At 44.8% G+C, this 19,167-nt stretch overlaps 1 protein-coding gene across 1 annotated transcript in view; it reads left to right on the top strand.

The window, feature by feature from the left end:
- LOC140717397 (T-lymphocyte surface antigen Ly-9-like) overlaps positions 1–19,167 on the top strand; it is a 55,520-nt gene that overhangs the window by 26,361 nt on the left and 9,992 nt on the right. Inside the window, exons 2-4 of the mRNA XM_073030946.1 lie at positions 5,820–6,140; positions 8,257–8,559; positions 15,152–15,454. Coding sequence (XP_072887047.1) covers positions 5,820–6,140; positions 8,257–8,559; positions 15,152–15,454 — 927 coding nt within the window. The remainder of the gene's footprint in view (positions 1–5,819; positions 6,141–8,256; positions 8,560–15,151; positions 15,455–19,167) is intronic.

Here is a 19,167-nt window from a genome sequence, read left to right on the forward strand (position 1 = left end):
CCAAGTTACTGGCTTCCAGGCTGGAGAAGGTACTACCCCAAATTATTTCGGAAGACCAAACCGGTTTTATTAAAAATTGCTATTCTTTTTTCAATGTTAGGAGATTATTGAATATTGTTTATACTCCTTCACACAATACTTCAGAATGTGTTATTTCATTAGATGCGGAGAAAGCATTTGATAGAGTTGAATGACCTTACTTATTTTATGTGCTGGAGAAGTTTAATTTCAGTCCGACCTTTATTTCTTGGATTAAACTGATATATCAAACTCCAATAGCCTCGGTGTTTACTAATAATCAAAGATCTCAATTTTTTCGTTTATTTCGGGGCACTAGACAAGGTTGTCCTCTTAGTCCATTACTATTTAACATCGCTTTAGAACCTTTGGCAATTGCCATCAGAGAATCACAGGATATTTTGGGTATTAATCGTGGAACAGATATTCATAAGGTATCTTTATACGCAGACGATTTATTATTATTCATCTCTAACCCTGAGAAATCTATTCCAGCAGTCTTATCATTGTTGGCTCAATTTAGTGAGTTTTCTGGGTATAAGTTAAATCTTAATAAGAGTGAATTGTTTCCTTTGAATAGACAGGTCCAAAACTATGGTATTTTACCGTTTAAATTAGTTAAAGACTCTTTTACTTACTTAGGGATTAAAATTACAAAAAACCATAAAGAATTATTTAGGTTTAATTTTCTACCCTTAATTGATCAGATTAAAGGCTTGTTTACTAAGTGGTCACCATTATCTTTGTCTCTGATAGGTAGGATTAATGCTATTAAGATGGTTATTTTACCTAAATTTTTATATATTTTTCATGCGGTACCAATTTTTATTCCGAAATCCTTTTTTACTAATGTTGATTCAAAAATTTCCTCATATATATGGCAGAATAAAAATCCCAGGTTAGATAAAATATACTTACAGAAGACAAAGAAGGATGGTGGGTTGGCATTACCCAATTTCAGATTTTACTATTGGGCAGTTAATATTAGATATTTGATATGTTGGTTGAAAGAATGGGATGGTCCTTTTGGCCCTCATTGGGTGAGTTTGGAAACTAAATCGGTATCTGGTTATGCTCTGGGTTCTATTTTAGGGACATCTCTCCCTTTTGCTCTTTCTAAATTGCCGAATCGAATCGACAACCCGATAGTTAAATATACCTTACGTATATGGTTTCAATTTCGGAAATTTTTCGGGTTGACTCAATTCGTGTTAAATAGTCCTATTGTATCTAATTGTTTTTTCCACCCCTCAATTATAGATCAAGCTTTTTTGGCTTGGAAAACTAAGGGATTATTAAGATTTTCCGATTTATTTTTGGACAACTGTTTTATGTCTTTTGAGCAATTAGCAAATAAATATAATTTGCCTAGATTTCATTTTTTTAGATACTTACAGGTTAGGCAGTACGGTACTTCCTTCATTCCCAAATTTTGTGTCTTCAGATATTTTGGAGAGTTTGTTTGAATTAAACCCTTTTCAAAAAGGGCTTATATCAAAACTTTATAATATAATTATGAAGATACGTTCAGTGCCCTTTGATAAGACCAAAAATGATTGGGAAAGAGAGCTTAATCTTATTATTCCTATTGAGAATTGGGATAGAATTCTTCAATTAGTTAATACATCATCTATATGTGCCAAACATTCATTAATACAATTTAAGGTTGTACATAGGGCCCATATGTCCAAGGATAAATTAGCTCATTTTTATTCTCATATAAACCCTATTTGTGACAGATGTCAATCAGAAATCGCGTCTTTAACTCATATGTTTTGGTCATGTCCGATTTTGGAAAAATATTGGAAAGATATTTTTGATATTATTTCGGCGTTACTGAACATTGATTTACAACCCCATCCTATTACCGCAATTTTTGGTTTACCGATGATGGGCTCACTTCACTTATCTCCTTCCGCCTGTCGAATGATTGCTTTTCTCACTTTGATGGCTAGAAGATCTATTTTGTTGAATTGGAAGGAAATTAATCCTCCCACGGTATTTCATTGGCTTTCTCAAACTATGTTATGTCTAAATTTAGAAAAAATTAGAAGTGCTGTATTTGATACTTCTATTAAATTTGAAAAGATATGGAGACCATTTATTCAATATTTTCATATGATGTAATGGCCCTGTGCCAGGCTTATTGGTTTTTTCAGCTTTAATCGTATGTATGTTGAGAAGATCGGAGATGACGACATTGATGTTTATGTATACTCGTGAGATACTATGAACAGCCCTTTTTTTTCTTTTTTTTTAGTTTTTTAGTTTTTTCTTCCTTTTTTGTTTTTTTTTCTTTAGATATTAGATTAGTAGATTAGTTAACTTTCATATATAGATTTATTTTTTTTCTCTTTTTTTATATTATATATTATGGAATATCTAGACTTACCTTGTTCATATATATACTATATGGTTTATGTTTTGGGAAAGCTTACTTATACTGTATTCATTGCTTATGTATTCCTTCATGTGTAATGGGAGTTTATATGTTTGTAATCCCGTATTAATATTTTAATTGTATTTCGTTCATAATATTTTTAATACTAATAAAAAGATTAAAAGAGAGAGTACCTTCCTGACCACAGACATTAAGGATGTAGTTTTCATTGTTTCATACGTCATCTGCCTTTGGACGCTTGATTATGTTAACATGTGGAGGCGGGAGGTCGAGGCCAAAATTAGATGATGTGGACATTGTTGGTCCACCCTCGAGAAACTGCCTCAGAACGGAGGATGATGGAGATGGGAGGTCATTGATGGCCTGTGCTCCACCTGAAGTCAAGGGTCTAAGAAGATGAAAGGGTTAATGTTCGATGGCTCTGGGCCTAGACATTTTGAGAATGATGTGTGGGGGGGAGTTGGTGGAATCTCATTGAAGCCTATTGAATATTGAAAGACCCAGATAGATAGACATGGAGAGAATGTTCCCTATAGCAGGGAGACTCTTTGACCAGAGGGCACAGCCCCAGAACACAATGATATCCCTTCAGAACAGAAATACCCCCCCCCATACCATTTCTCCCGTTGTCCTCTGTTCTCTCCTATGAGATTCCTTCTTCGCCTGCCCTTTTCCTTTCCCCACCCACCTGACTTCATCTATCATCTTCAGGCTATTTCTTCATCCCCTCCCCCAACCTTTTTATTCAGACATGTTTCTCCTTCCTTCCGAGACGAAGAGTGGCTCAAAATGTTCACTTTTTATAGAAACATAGAAAACCTACAGCACAATACAGGCCCTTCGGCCCACAAACTTGTGCCGAAGATATCCCTACCTTAGAAATTACTAGGCTTACCTATAGCCCTCTATTTTACTGAGCTCCATGTGCCTATCTAAAAGTCTCTTAAAAGACCCTATCGTATCCGCCTCCACCACCATTGCTGACAGCCCATTCCACACACTCACCACTCTCTGAGTAAAAAATTTACCCCTGACATCTCCTCTGTACCTACTCCCCAGCACCTTAAACCTGTGTCCTCTTGTGGCAACCATTTCAGCCCTGGGAAAAAGCCTCTGACTATCCACATGATCAATGCCTCACATCATCTTGTACACCTCTATCAGGACACTTCTCGTCATCCTTCACTCCAAGGGGAAAAGGCCGAGTTTGCTCAACCTCTTCTCATAAGGCATGCTCCCCAATCCAGGCAATATCCTTGTAAATCTCCTGTGCACCCTTTCTACAACTTCCACATCCTTCCTGTAGTGAGGCGACCAGACTAAGCACAGTACTCCAAGTAGGGTTTGACCAGGGTCCTATATAGCTGCAAGATTGCCTCTCAGCTCCTAAATTCAATTCCATGATTGGTGAAGGCCAATACACCATACGACTTCTTAACCACAGAGTCAACCTGCGCAGCAGCTTTGAGCGTCGTATGGACTTGGACCCCAAGATCCCTCTGATCCTCCACAATGGCAAGAGTCTTACCATTAATACTATATTCTGCCATCATATTTGACCTACTAAAATGAACCACTTTACACTTATCTGGGTTGAACTCCATCTGTCATTTCTCAGCCCAGTTTTGCATCCTATCAATGTCCATCGACTTACCAACCACTAAGGTAAGACTCATTGGTCTATAATTTCTTGGGCTATCTCTACTCCCTTTCTTGAATAAAAGAACAACATCCGCAACCCTCCAATCCTCTGGAACCTTTCCCGTCCCCATTGATGATGCAAAGATCATCTCCAGAGTCTCAGCAATCTTCTCCCTCACCTCCTACAGTAGCCTGGAGTACATTTTGTCTGGACCCATCAACTTATCCAACTTGATGCTTTCCAAAAGCTCCAGCAAATCCTCTTTCTTAATATCTACATGCTCAAGCTTTTCAGTCTGCTGCAAGTGTTCACTACAATCACCAAGATCCTTTTCCATAGCGAATACTGAAGGAAAGTATTAAGTACCTCTGCTATTTCCTCCGGTTCCATATACACTTCGCACTGTCACACTTGATAGGTCCAATTCTTTCACATCTGATCCTCTTGCTCTTCACATACTTGTAGAATGCCTTGGGGTTTTCCTTAATTCTGCCTGCCAAGGCCTTCTCATGGCCCCTTCTGGTTCTCCTAATTTCTTTCTTAAGCTCCTTCCTAGTAGCCTTATAATCTTCTAGATCTCTAACATTACCTAGCTCTCTGAACCTTTTGTAAGCTTTTCTTTTCTTCTTGACTAGATTTATTACGGCCTTTGTACACCACGGTTCCTGTACCCTGTGATAACTTCCTGTCTCATTGGAACATACCTATACAGAGCTAAACAAATATCCCCTGAATATTTGCCACATTTCTTCCGTACTTTTCCCTGAGAACATCTGTTTCCAATTTAAGCCTCCAATTTCCTGCCTGATAGCGTCATAATTCCCCTTACTCCAATTAAACGGTTTTCTAACTTGTCTGTTCCTATCTATCTCCAATGCGATTGTAAAGGAGATAGAATTATGATCACTATCTCCAAAATGCTCTCCCACTGAGAGATCTCACACCTGACCAGGTTCATTTCCCATTATTCATTTATGTCGATGCCATCTGACTTGCTGAGTTCCTCTAGCATTTTGTGTGTTGCAAAGTAACATGACCACAAACTCCTCTTTTATACTGCAAGCCGGTCAGATGGGTTTTCCATCAGAAACCTGTGAGCAGATACTGGCAGATAGAAAGAGCAGAGTACTACTTGAATCACGATTCAGCTCCGCAGACGAGAAACTACAGAACGCTAATACAGTACCAACATACTGCAAGTTACCAAAAGTCCGCAAAGAGGTGATTATTTGAACATAAAGCTGAAAGCTCAAGGAAAAGCTCAATAAAAAGAAACAAATTTAGACACTAATCCAACAACGTCACTGTTGGATTCACAGTTGTCAGGGTCAGCTGAAAGGAACCTGTCGACGTCTGCAAAAGGACAGTGTGGACAAGCTCCATTCTGTATATGACCTGTGCACTGGGGAGTGGGTGAAGGGACAGTGTAGACAGTGGTTCCTGCATTCCCTCATTGTGTTCATTCTCTCTAAACATCATAACCACCTTTTCTCCAGACTGGATCCCATTTGCCATGTCTGTGCCCCACTGTCATGACCATCGATATCTGGCTGCAGGCTGCAGCTTCCTTCCTTAGGGCCAGGTGTAGAGAGTCTTCACTCTGTTCCCCCCCCCCCCCACTGTGTGCTGGGACACTCTCAGGGTCAGAAGCTAGCTGAAGGGCCGTATGGCCTGCTCCTGTAACTGTGATCCTCCCGGTTCTGATTCACCCTACAGTCACTGAGTTCATCTGCTGACTGTCTCCTCTTCTCTCCTCAGCTGGGACTGGGGCTTCCCCTACAACTGTGTTTGGAGCTCAGGGAGGCTCGGTCTCCTTACCTTCTAGGATCCCAGCTGGACCAGACATTGCTCAGGTTGTGTGGAGACTGTTATCACCCAGAAAGAAAATAGTGTCATATTCAAACAAGAACAGTGACTATTACGGACCTGAGGACTACAAGCGACGGATAACTTTTCATCCCGGGAACTTCAGTCTGGAAATCCGTGATCTACAGAAACAGGACACTGGTGATTATGAGGTGACCGTTACAGCAAGTTCAGGAGCACAGACTCAGAGAGTAATGCGACTGCAGGTTGATGGTGAGTGAGACCTTGCGGAGGGGCCCGGGATTCATCAGTTCCTGAAAAATCCCCAATTAATGGGTGAGAGCAGATCCTGCATGTTCCCTGTTTACTGAACCCCACAGACTCCCCATGTCCAGAGCTGGGCTCACGGTCCCAGTGTAGTGTGGCTGAGTCAGTGTGAGGCTAGGGGACACACTCACCACATCCTGCAGGCTGGACCCAGAGCTGAAGCATCAAACTGTCAATGGGGAGCCTTGTGACTCCGAGGCTGGAGGGATTGAGCAGATTGGGAAGGGGGAACGGGAGATAGGCTGACCTGGTGGGAGAGACTGATGACTAGATCTCACTGTATTCCCAGGTCAAAGGCCTGGTCCGTCATGTTCAGGGATCCCATTTTGCCAAGACACTGCTTGTTAATTACCTAGCCTCAGACCTGAGCTCAGCAAGGTGTTTATTCCTCATCCTTCATGCTGTGCTGTGCTGAGTGAGACCCTGTGTATTCATTACACTGAATATAGTGTCCCAGTGAGTGACACAGTACATGGACACAACAGCACACTCACACACAGCAATATGGTTCCTGACTCACTCTAACAGTAACGTAACATTCACATTAATCTTACTCGGCAACGTCCAGCTGAGAAATCCCCTCCACCCCAGGTTTAACGGGTTCCCATTGGAGGGAGCAGAACGTCGGAACGTAGGGAATGGAACATCATGGGAACAGATCCTCAGCTCATGATGTGTTGCCAAACTCATTGCTAATGGAACCCAGTTAAGCTAATCCCTTCTGATTGTTCGTGCTCCATATGCCTTTATTCTCAACACATTCATGTGTTTATGTGACAGCCCCTCAAAAATCTCCCTGGCCTTTGCCTCTTACACCACTCCCGGCAGCCCATTTCAGTCACCCACCACTCTCTGTGTAAAGAAAACCTTGTCCCGCACATCTCCTCTGAATTTACCCCTGTCACTATAAATGCACAATCGCTGGTATTAGACACATTTTATTTGATTTTTTTTATTTTATCAAGATACAGCAGGAATAAACCTTTCAGGGCCTTTGAGCTGTGCCCCCAGTTTAATCCCAGCCCAATCACAGGACAATTTATAGCAACCAATTAACCTATCAATCAGAACGTCTTTGGACTGTGAGAGGAAACCAGAGCATGAAGAGGAATCCCATGTGGTCACGGGGAGAATGTACAAACTCCTTACGGGCAGCGGGAATTCAATCTCGTTCACTGGCACTGTACAGCCACGCTATTATGCCACCCCTGGGAAAAAGTACTGGCTGTCTACTTCATCTGTGTCCTTAAAAATGTCAAAAGCTTGTATCACCTCCAACACTCAGAGGAAACTACCCAAATTTGTCCAACTTTTTCTTCCCACACATGCCCTGTAATCCAGGCACCTGATGGTAAATGTCTGTTCCCTCTGCAAAGCCTCCATGATCTTCCTTTAACGGGGTGGCTGGAAATGTTTGCAATACTCCAGATGCAGCCCTTTCAGAGTTTTTAAAGATGCAACATAACTTCCTGAGTTTTGAACTCAGTGTCTCGACTGATGAGGGCAAGCTTGTAAAGTCCCTTCTTTACCACCCGATCAACATGCAGCCACATTTCCCCACCCATGTCTGCATCTGATCCATGTCCAATTTCATCTACTGGCACTCCTCTGCACCATCCACAACACCAGCAATCTTTATCTCAACTACGAACATGCTAACCCTCACATCTGTATTTCTGTCCCAGGATCAGTTTGAGGGCTTCTGCCCCCATGAAGCCTATTTCCAAGTCAGTAAAACTAGGGTTGGTCTGACCTTGATCTCAGCTCCACCTTCCTGCCTGTTCCCCCCCCCCCCCCCCCCCCAACTCCTTTCCAGATCAAAACTCTATCTCAGCCTTGAATACACTGACTCAGCCTCCGCAGCTCTCTGGGGGAGAAAATTCCATAGATTCCTGACCCTTGGAGATGTTCATCTCCATTTGAAATTATAGTTCCTTATTCAGAAACTGTGCCCTTGTTTGAGATACCACGAGAAGGGAAACACCCTCCCTACACTCACCTCACTCCGATTCCTGCTCCAGTCACTGAGTCACCTGCTGACTGCCTCCTCTTGTCTCCTCAGACCCAGTGGGGACTGTGAAAGGAGCTTGGGGACAGAGGGTCTCGTTACCTGCTGGGATCACATCCGGGCTGGACATTTCTCATTTGGTGTGGAGATCAGTTGGAACCAGAATAACAGAATATGCAAATGGCACCATTTTCTACTTTGGTCCTGAGGAGTACAAGCGACGGATAACTCTTCATCCCGGGAACTTCAGTCTGGAAATCAGTGACCTACGGAGAGAGGACGCTAAAGATTATGAGGTGACTGTTACAGCAAGTTCAGGAGCACAGACTCAGAAGGGAATGCGACTGGAGGTGTTCGGTGAGTGAGACGTTACGGAGGGGCCCGGGTTTCATCAGTTCCTGAAACACCCCTAATTAATGCGTTAAGGCTGATCACATGTGTTTCCTTATTTTCTGAACCCCACTGACTGCCCATGTCCAGAGCTGGGCTCATGATCCCAGTGTAGTGTGACTGAGTCAGTGTGAGGCTGAAGGACACACTCACCACATCCTCGGAGACTGGACCAGAGACTGTAAACCATCGAACTGTCAACGGGGAACCTGGTCTGTCCGAGGCTGGAGGAAGTGAGCAGATGGGGAAGGGAGGAATGGGAGATGGGCCAAAGGAGTGGGAGGGACTGGTGCATGGCCGAACAGTCTATACCTGTGGGGCAGTTACACAGGGACTTCTGTAACCGCAGTTCAAAGTCCTGGTCTGTCATGTTCAGCGATCTCTGATGTCCTGTCTGTTTCCCAGGACACTGCTTCTTTATTCCCCAGACTGAGGTCTGAGCTCAGCAAGGTGTTTATTCCTCAGTCTTCGTGCTGTGCTGTGCTGAGTGAGACCCTGTGTATTCATTACACTGAATATAGTGTCCCAGTGAGTGACACAGTACACGGACACAACAGCACACACACACACAGCAATGTGGTTCCTGACTCACTCTAACAGTAACGTAACATTCACAATAATCTCATTCAGCAATGTCCGGCTGAGAAATCCCCTCCACCCCAGGTTTAATGGGTTCCCATTGGAGGGAGGAGAACGTCAGAACGTGGGGAATGGAACTTCATGGAACAGATCCTCGGCTCATGATGTGCTGCCAAACTCATTGCTAATAGAACGCAGTTAAGCTAATCCCTTCTGACTGTTCATGCTCCATATGCCTTTATTCTCTCCACATTCATGTGTGTAAATGATTCCAATACTCCAGATGCAGCCCATTCAGAGTTTTTAAAGATGCAACATAACTTCCTGAGTTTTGAACTCAGTGTCTCGACTGATGAGGGCAAGCTTGTAAAGTCCCTTCTTTACCACCCGATCAACATGCAGCCACGTTTCCCCACCCATGTCTGCATCTGATCCATGTCCAATTTCATCTACTGGCACTCCTCTGCACCATCCACAACACCAGCAATCTTTATCTCATCTACAAATGTGCCAACACTCCCACCTACATTTCTGTCCAAGGAACAGTTAGATGCCTTTAACCCAACTTGAGGCTACTCCCCACTCACATAAATCATGGTTGGTCTGACCTTTATCTCAGCACACATTCCTGCCTGTTCCCACCCTCTCCCCGATTGTAAAGCAAGAGTGCGACTGGAAGTGTACGGTGAGTGAGACACTGCAAAGGGGCCTGGGTTTCACCAGTTCCTGAAACATCCCTAATTAATGGGTGACGGCAGATCCTGGTCATTCCACTGAACCCCACTGACTGATTGTCCATGTCCAAGATATTCATTCTTGAAATAGAGGGGGAGAGTTTGGTAGTGTTGGTTGGAGTATACTGTCTGATTATCTGCAGTGACAATGACAGGTATACCCAGTGGCCACTGTGTACCAATGGTGGAGCTGAAATTTCCCCAGAGGATGAGATAATTGCCATAATCGATGGAGATGAAAAGAGTGCTGCCATTGCAGAAGAATCAAGAGCCCAGATGCCTTGCCATCAGTCCAGCCTGGTGAAATCCAGCAATGAGACCAAAACGTGGTTGTGTAGGAAATACTGGGAAAGAGGACTGACGACAGTGGGAAGTGAGAAATGCTCAGAATGGGACTCACAGTAATGGGTATATGAGAGAGGTGATTGGAAAGGGGACTGACGGTAATGGGTGTGTGTGATAGGTTTGGAAAGGGGACTAATGGTAATGGGTGTGCGAGAGGTGATTGGAATGGGGACTGACGGTAATGTGTGTGTGAGAGAGGTGATTGGAAAGGAGACTGACAGTAATCGGAGTGAGTAGGAGGTGATTCGAAAGGGGACTGACGGTAATGGGTGTGTGAGAAGTGACCAGAAAGGGGACTGACGTTAATGGGTGTGTGTGAGAGGTTTGGAAAGGGGACCAATGGTAATGGGTGTGTGTGAGAGGCTTGGAAAGGGGTCTGACAGTAATGGGAGTGTAAGAGGTGATTGCAAAGGGGACTGACGGCAATGAGTGTGTGTGAGAGGTTTGGAAAGCTGACTGACAGAAATGGGTGTGTGTGAGAGGTGATTGGAAAGCGGACTCACTGTAATGGGCATGTGTGAGAGGTGGCAAGCCTGCACCTTCCTTTCTCCTCCCAGCTAACAGGAAACACCTGACACTGGTTCCCAATTCTTCACTTGTAGTCTTATTTTATCACAGCTCTCCTCCACAGTCCTTGTCCATTCATCATGCCCACCAGCCTCAACCAGTTGCTCCTGGCCTTCTGTTACCTTGTTGCCTTAGAACATATATGTCAAACTCAAGGCCGGCGGGCCAAATCCGGCCCGCGGTAGAATTATCTTTGGCCCGCGAGATAATATCTAATTACTATTAAAGCTGGCCCCAGTAATCGAAGCACCTATGGCGTATGATATGGCTAATGCTGAGTTTATTCAGGTACCAGGTTTTCAGGGTTTTTAGTGTTTATTCGGCAGTCTTCTTCATAAGAAACGGAATTTGTAAAGTGAAACACTTTGTAGTTATAGCAGAGACTGAGACACATGAGAGCAAGCTGAAAAAATGGAGGCAACAAAAGCTGCGTTCGCACGCGTCCGACTGATCCGGCCCGCATGAAGCTGCATTTTGCTCAATCCGGCCCGTGACCTAAAATGAGTTTGACACCCTTGCCTTAGAACATAGAATAGTGCAGCACATTACAGGCCCTTTGACCCACAATGTTGTGCTGCTCCTCAAACCCTGCCTCCCATATACCCCCCTACCTTAAATTCCTCCATACACCTGTCTAGTAGTCTCTTAAACTTCACTAGTGTATCTCCGTCCAGCACTGGCTCAGGCAGTGCATTCCACGCACCAACCACTCTCTGAGTAAAAAACAAACCTTCCTCTAATATCCCCCTTGAACTTCCCTCCTCTTACCTTAAAGCAATGTCCTCTTGTACTGAGCAGTGGTGCCTGGGGAAGAAGCGCTGGCTGTCCACTCTATCTATTCCTCTTAATATCTTGTACACCTCTATCATGTCTCCTCTCATCCTCCTCCTCTCTAAAGAGTAAAGCCCTAGCTCCCTTAATCTCTGATCATAATCCATACTATCTAAACCAGGCACCATCCTGGTAAATCTCCTCTGTACCCTTTCCAATGCTTCCACGTCCTTCCTATAGTGAGGCGACCAGAACTGGACACAATACTCCAAGTGTGGCCTAACTAGAGTTTTATAGAGCTGCATCATTACATCGCAACTCTTAAACTCTATCCCTCGACTTATGAAAGCTAACACCCCATAAGCTTTCTTAACTACCCTATCTACCTGTGAGGCAACTTTCAGGGATCTGTGGACATGTACCCCCAGATCCCTCTGCTCGTCCACACGACCAAGTATCCTACCATTTACTTTGTACTCTGCCTTGGAGTTTGTCCTTCCAAAGTGTACCACCTCACACTTAATCTGGTTGAACTCCATCTGCCACTTCTCAGCCCACTTCTGCATCCTGTCAATGTCTCTCTGCAATCTTCGACAATCCTCTACACTATCTACAACACCACCAACCTTTCTGTTGTCTGCAAACTTGCCAACCCACCCTTCTACCCCCACATCCAGGTCGTTAGTAAAAATCATGAAAAGTAGAGGTCCCAGAACAGATCCTTGCGGGACACCACTAGTCACAACCCTCCAATCTGAATGTACTCCCTCCACCATGACCCTCTGCCTTCTGCAAGCAAGCCAATTCTGAATCCACCTGGCCAAACTTCCCTGGATCCCATGCCTTCTGACGTTCTGAATAAGCCTATCGTGTGGAACCTTGTCAAATGCCTTACTAAAATCCATGTAGATCACATCCACTGCACTACCCTCATCTATATGCCTGGTCACCTCCTCAAAGAACTCTATCAAGCTTGTTAGACACGATCTGCCCTTCACAAAGCCATGCTGACTGTCCCTGATCAGACCATGATTCTCTAAATGCCCATAGATCCTATCTCTAAGAATCTTTTCCAACAGCTTTCCCACCACTGGTGTAAGGCTCACTGGTCTATAATTACCCAGACTATCCCTACTACCTTTTTTCAACAAGGGGACAACATTTGCCTCCCTCCAATCCTCTGGTACCATTCCCATGGACAACGAGGACATAAAGATCCTAGCCAGAGGCTCAGCAATCTGTTCCCTCACCTCTTGGAGCAGCCTGGGGAATATTCAGTCAGGCCCCGGGGACTTATCCGTCCTAATGTATTTTAACAACTCCGACACCTCCTCTCCTTTAATCTCAATGTGCTCCAGAACATCAACCTCACTCATATTGTCCTCACCGTTATTAAGTTCCCTCTTGTTGGTGAAGAACGAAGAGAAGTATTCATTGAGGACCTCGCTTACTTCCACAGCCTCCAGGCACATCTTCCCACCTTTATCTCTAATCGGTTCTACCTCCACTCCTGTCATCCTTTTATTCTTCACATAATTGAAGAATACCTTGGGGTTTTCCCTTACCCTACTCGCCCAGGCCTTCTCGTGCCCTTCTTGCTCTTCTCAGCCCCTTCTTAAGCTCCTTTCTTGCTACCTTATATTCCTTAGTAGACCCATCTGATCCTTGTTTCCTAAACCTCATGTATGCTGCTTTCTTCCACCTGACTAGATTTTCCACTTCCCCTGTCACCCATGGTTCCTTCACCCTACCATTCTTTATCTTCCTCACTCTACCATCCTGCAAGAGATCCTTAAACATCAACCACATGTCCATAGTACATTTCCCTGCAAAAACATCATCCCAATTCACACCCGCAAGTTCTAGCCTTCTAGTCTCATAATTTGCCCTTCCCCAGTTAAAAATTTTCCTGTCCTCTCTGATTCTACCTTTTCCATGATAATGCTAAAGGCCAGGGAGCGGTGATCACTGTCCCCCAGATGCTCACCCACTGGGAGATCTGTGACCTGACCTGATTCGTTACCGAGTCAGGCATTACCCCTAGTCGGCCTGTCAACATGCTGTGACAGGAATCCGTCCTGGACACACTTAACAAACTCTGCCCCATCTAAACCCTTGGAACTAATCAGGTGCCAATCAATATTAGGGAAGTTAAAATCACCCATGATAACAACCCTGTTATTTTTGCACCTTTCCAAAATCTGCCTCCCAATCTGCTCCTCGGGATCTCTGCTGCTACCAAGGGGCCTATAGAATACCCCAATAGAGTAACTGCTCCCTTCCTGTTCCTGACTTCGTCATCTAAGACATCTTAGAACAGCAAACAGTACAGCGCAGGGACAGGCACTTTGTCCCATTATGTTATGCTTAACGAATTAAATTAGTAACCAAATGCCCAACTAAACTAGTTCCTTCTGCTTACACATTGTCCATACCCTTCAATTTCCCTCATGTTCATGTGCCTATCTAAACATCTCCACCACGGGCAGCACGTTCCTGGCACCCACCACCCACCTCCCACCCTCAGTGTAAAAATACTTGCCTCACATCTCCTTTCAACTTAGCCCCTCTCATCTTAAATGTGTGTACTCTGGTTTTAAACATTCCAAACCTGGGAAAATAGATACTGTCTGTCTATCTATACCTCACATAATTTGATAAACCTCTATCAGATCTTTCCTTAGCTTCTGCCACGCCAGAGGAAATAACCTAAGTTTGTCCAATATTTTTGATGCTGGAGAAAAATACAGGCTATCTACTTTATCTGTGTCCTTCAAAATTTATAAACTTGTGTCAGATCTATCCTTAACCTCCGACACTGAGAGGAAACAATCCAAATTTGTCCAGAATTTCCTTACAACATGTGCCCTCGAACCCAGGCACTTGGATGTTAAATGTCTGCGCCCTCTCCAAAGCTTTCACATACTTCCTACAATGAAATGGTTGGAACAGAAAGCAATACTGCAGATCTCCAAGCTGGAGATTTTAAAGATGCAGTATAACTTCCTAACTTTTGAGCTCATTACCTTGGCTAAGCCAGTGCTCTTCTTTACCACCCTATCAATATGCAGCCACATTTCCCCACTATTGTCTCCATCTGATTCATGTCTAATTGCATCTATTGGCACTTCTTTCTACCATGCACAGCACCACCAATCTTTATCTCATCTACAAACAGGCTAACCTTCCCATCTACGTTTCTATCCAAAGAACAGTTAGAGGCCTTAAAGACCCACAACCCTGCTTCCTGCTCATTGAGATCAGGGTTGGGCTGATCTTGATCTCAGTTCCACTTTCCTGCCTGTTCCCATGCCTTCCCCAACTCCTCTCCACATCAAAACACTGTCTCAGTCTTGAATACAGTGACTCCGCCTCCACAACTCTTTTGGGGAGAAAATTGCATAGATTCCTGTCCTTTTGGAGATAGGGAAATCATTCCTCATCTCTGTCTGAAATGGTGGTCCTTTATTCTGAAACTGTGTCCTCATTCAGAACCCACCCAACTCTGATTCCTGCTCCAGTCACTAAGCGCACCTGCTGACTGTCTCCTCTTGTCTCCTCAGACTGGGCGGGGACTGTGAAAGGAACTCGGGGAATGAAGGTCTTCTTACCTGTTGGGATCACACCTTGGCAGGGTGTTTCTCAGGTGGTGTGGAGATCAAACGGAACCAGAATAGCAGAGAGTGTAAGTGGCAACATTTCCTACTTCGGTCCTGAGGAGTACAAGCGACGGATAATTCTTCATCCCGGGAACTTCAGCCTGGAAATCCGTGATCTGCGGAGAGAGGATGCCCGTGATTATGAGGTGTATGTCGCTGTAGGTTCTGGAGCTGAATCTAAGGTGACAGTGCGGCTGGAGGTGGACGGTAAGTGAGACACTGCAAAGGGGTCTGGGTTTCACCAGTTCCTGAAACGTCCCTAATTAATGGGTGACGGTAGATCCTGGCCATTCCACTCTTTACTGAATCCCACTGACTGCTTGTCGGTGTCCAAGACATTCATTCTTGGGGACAGAGGGGGAGAGTTTGGGAGTGTTGGTTGGAGTAGTCTGTCAGTATCTGCAGAGACATTGACAGGAACACTGTGTACCAGTGGCGGAGCTGAAATTCCCCCGGAGGATGAGATAATTGCCATTGTCGATGGAACTTTAAAGAGTGGACACCTCTCAAATGAATCATGGTTGCATCACCCTGATCCACAGAGGAGTTTGTATCCCGGGAGTCTCCCCAGTCCCTTCTCTTAGGGACAGTGTCCTCCGTTGGACTGTGGCTATGACAGGGGAAGAAGGTTGCACCCTCCAATAGGCAATACCCCCACCACGTGGACCCTGCACCTCAGGAAAACCTCCACCTCGGACAAAGGACACCTCCTCCTTCCTTGAGGGATGCAGAGATTCTGTCAAAGATGTTGCATCCACCTCTACCTCTTTTTCCTCCTGTCCAGCTCCCCCAAGTCTAAAAGCAGGTGGTCTCTCTGGGATCAGACCACGGTTGAGGACAGGACTGGACATGAGAAAACCACATTTCGGTGCATGCTGTATCTGTACTGGAACAGGTCAGACAGAGATCCACCTAGTTCTGTAACACAGGTCTTCAGTAACACACCTTGGTGTAGTCTGGTCCCATAGCCGTTGCTGTATCCAGTACTTTGATATCACAGGGAATGAACTGAATTGTCTGGAAACCGGTTTCCGTGATGGAGGATCTCAGGAGGAAGCTGAGGGAGGTAATCCACTCAGCACTTCTGTCTGAACATGGATGTGAATGATTAGTCTTATCTCTGGCACTCACATGCTGGGTCACACCATCAGTGAGGGTGTTCATGGAGACTCCACCTCCCATCAGCTGTTGTCCATGACCAGATGTGAGGGGACTGTAGAGCTCTGCTCTGATCTGTGGGGGGTGCGATCCCTCAGCTCAGTTTCTTCTGGCCTTGCTGTTGAGCTTACACATTATCCTGTATAACAGCTTCACCAGGTCGGCATCTCCCCATTTTTAGAATTCCTTGGTCCCTCAGCACCCCTCATCAAAACGTATCTGGTGCTCTCAGTGTTGCAGGGACCAGAACTGTATACAGGTGTGCACCGCGTAACATCCATTCAGAAAACATCCGATCGCAAATACGTCTGTAGTCCCGATCGGAGAACGTGACATAGCGGACGTAACCATTCTCATGTATCCCACGTCTCTTGGGTGTAGTAGCGTTAGCTCTCTGTTTAATTTTCTTTCAAAAATATTACTTTAAAGTGCATCATAGCTTCCAAATGCAGCAAAACCAATTCCTAGTGATAGCAGCATCAAGAGGCAAAGTATATAATACGGTGTTTGCACAACGTCCAAATCACATGACGTCCGATTTCACAGAACATATCATGGATGTTAAGTGACGTATACCTGTAGAGTTCCCAGTGAGGTCCAGTCCAGAGATTTGGAGACTAGATCAGTGCACAGTGCTCCCAGCATGGTCTCCCAGGGATATGAAGACAACAACTGTGTTCAGAGCTCCCACTCTGTAATACAGCAGGGATATAGAGACTAGAACTTTGGCTAAAAGAAATACTGGGAAAGGGGACTGACAGTAATGGACATGTGTGAGAGGGGACTGATGGTAATGATTGTGTGAGAAAGTGGTTGGAAATGTGACTGACGGTAATGAGTGTGTGAGAGAAGTGATTGGAAAGGGGACTGACAGTAATGGGTGTGTGTGATAGGTGTTTGGAAAGGAGACTGACGGTAATGGGTATGTGTGATAGGTGATTGGAAAGGGGACTGACTCTATGAGTTAACATAGAAAATCTACAGCACAATACAGGCCCTTCAGCCCACAATGCTGTGCTAAGCAGGTACTTACTTTAGAAGCTTAGCCCTCAATTTGCTGAGCTCCATGTACCTATCCAGGAGTCTCTTAAAGTACCCTATCGTTATCCACCTCCACCATTGTTGCCGGGAGCCCAATTCATGCACTCACCATTCTTTGAGTAAAATATTTACCCCTGACATATCTTCTGTACTTACTCCTTAGGACCTTAAAACTGTATCCTCACCTGTTAGTCATTTCAGCCTGGGAAAAAGCCTCTGACTATCCACACGATCAATGCCTCTCATCATCTTATACACCTCTATCAGGTCACCTCTTATCCTCCGTTGCTCCAAGGAGAAAAGGCCGAGTTCACTCAACCTATTCTCATAAGGCAAGCTCCCCAATCCAGGCAACAACCTTGTAAATCTCCTGACATCCTGATGAAGGGTCTCGGCCCGAAATGTTGACTGCTCGTTTCCACGGATGCTGCCCGATCTGTTGAGTTCCTCCAGCTTGTTGTACGTGTATCCTTGTAAATCTCCTCCGCACCCTTTCTATAGTTTCCATATCCTTCCTGTAGTGAGGTGACCAGAACTGAGCACAGTACTCCAAGTGGGGTCTGACCTGTATCCTATAAAGCTGTGACATCACCTCTTGGCTCTTAAACTCAATCGCACGACTGACGAAGGCCAATACACCGTATGCTTTCTTAACCATAGAGTCAACGCACAGCAGCTTTGAGTGGCCTATGGACTCAGACCCCAAGATTCCTCTGATCCTCCACACAGCCAAGAGTTTTACCGTTAATACTATATTCTGCCATCATATTTGACCTACCAAAATGAACTACCTCACACTTTTCTGGGTTGAATTCCATCTGCCACTTCTCAGACCAGTTTTGCATCCTATCGATGTCCCGCTGTAATCTCTGATAGCCCTCCACACTATCCACAACACCTCCAACCTTTGTGTCATCAGCAAACTTACTGACCATCCTTCCACTCCCTCATCCGGGTAATTTATAAAAATCATGAAGAGAAGGGGTCCCAGAATGGATCCCAGAGGCACACCACTGGTCACCGACCTCCATACTGAATATAACCCGTCTACAGCCACTCTTTGCCTTCTGAAGGCGGTTCAGTTCTGGATCCACAAAGCAAGGTCCCCTTGAATCCCATGCCTCCTTACTTTCTCAGTACTCCTTCCATGGGGTACCTTATCAAATGCCTTGATGAAATCCAAATGCTCTACATCTACTGCTGCACCTTCATCAATGTGTTTTGTTACATCCTCAAAATTCAGAGTTCATGATTTGTTCAGAAATTTGAAGGCAGAGGGGGAAAGCTGTTCCTAAAATATTGAGTTATGTGTCTTCAGGTTCCTATACCACCTCTTTGATGGTAGTAATGAGATGAGGGCATGTTCTGGGTGGTGGGGATCCTGAATGAACGCCGCCCCCTTTTTGAGGCAGCTTCTTTTGATGTCGTTATTGCCTGGGAGGTTCGTACGCATGATGGAGCTGGCTGAGTTTCCGATGCTCAGCAGATTTTTTCGCACGTTTTCCCCCTTCATACCAGACAATGATGCAGCTGATCACGCCCTCCACAGTTCATCTGTAGAAACCTGCTTGAGTTTTTGGTGACATACCAAATTTTGTCAAACTCCCAATGAAATCGAGCCATTTTAGTGCCCTCTTTGAAATTTGCTGTTGGGCCTAGGATAGATCTTCAAAGATGTTGATGCCCAGGAAATTGTAACTCCTCACTACTTTATACTAATG

The sequence above is a fragment of the Hemitrygon akajei genome, chromosome 27 (assembly GCF_048418815.1).
Source record: "Hemitrygon akajei chromosome 27, sHemAka1.3, whole genome shotgun sequence".
Lineage (NCBI taxonomy): Eukaryota > Metazoa > Chordata > Chondrichthyes > Myliobatiformes > Dasyatidae > Hemitrygon > Hemitrygon akajei.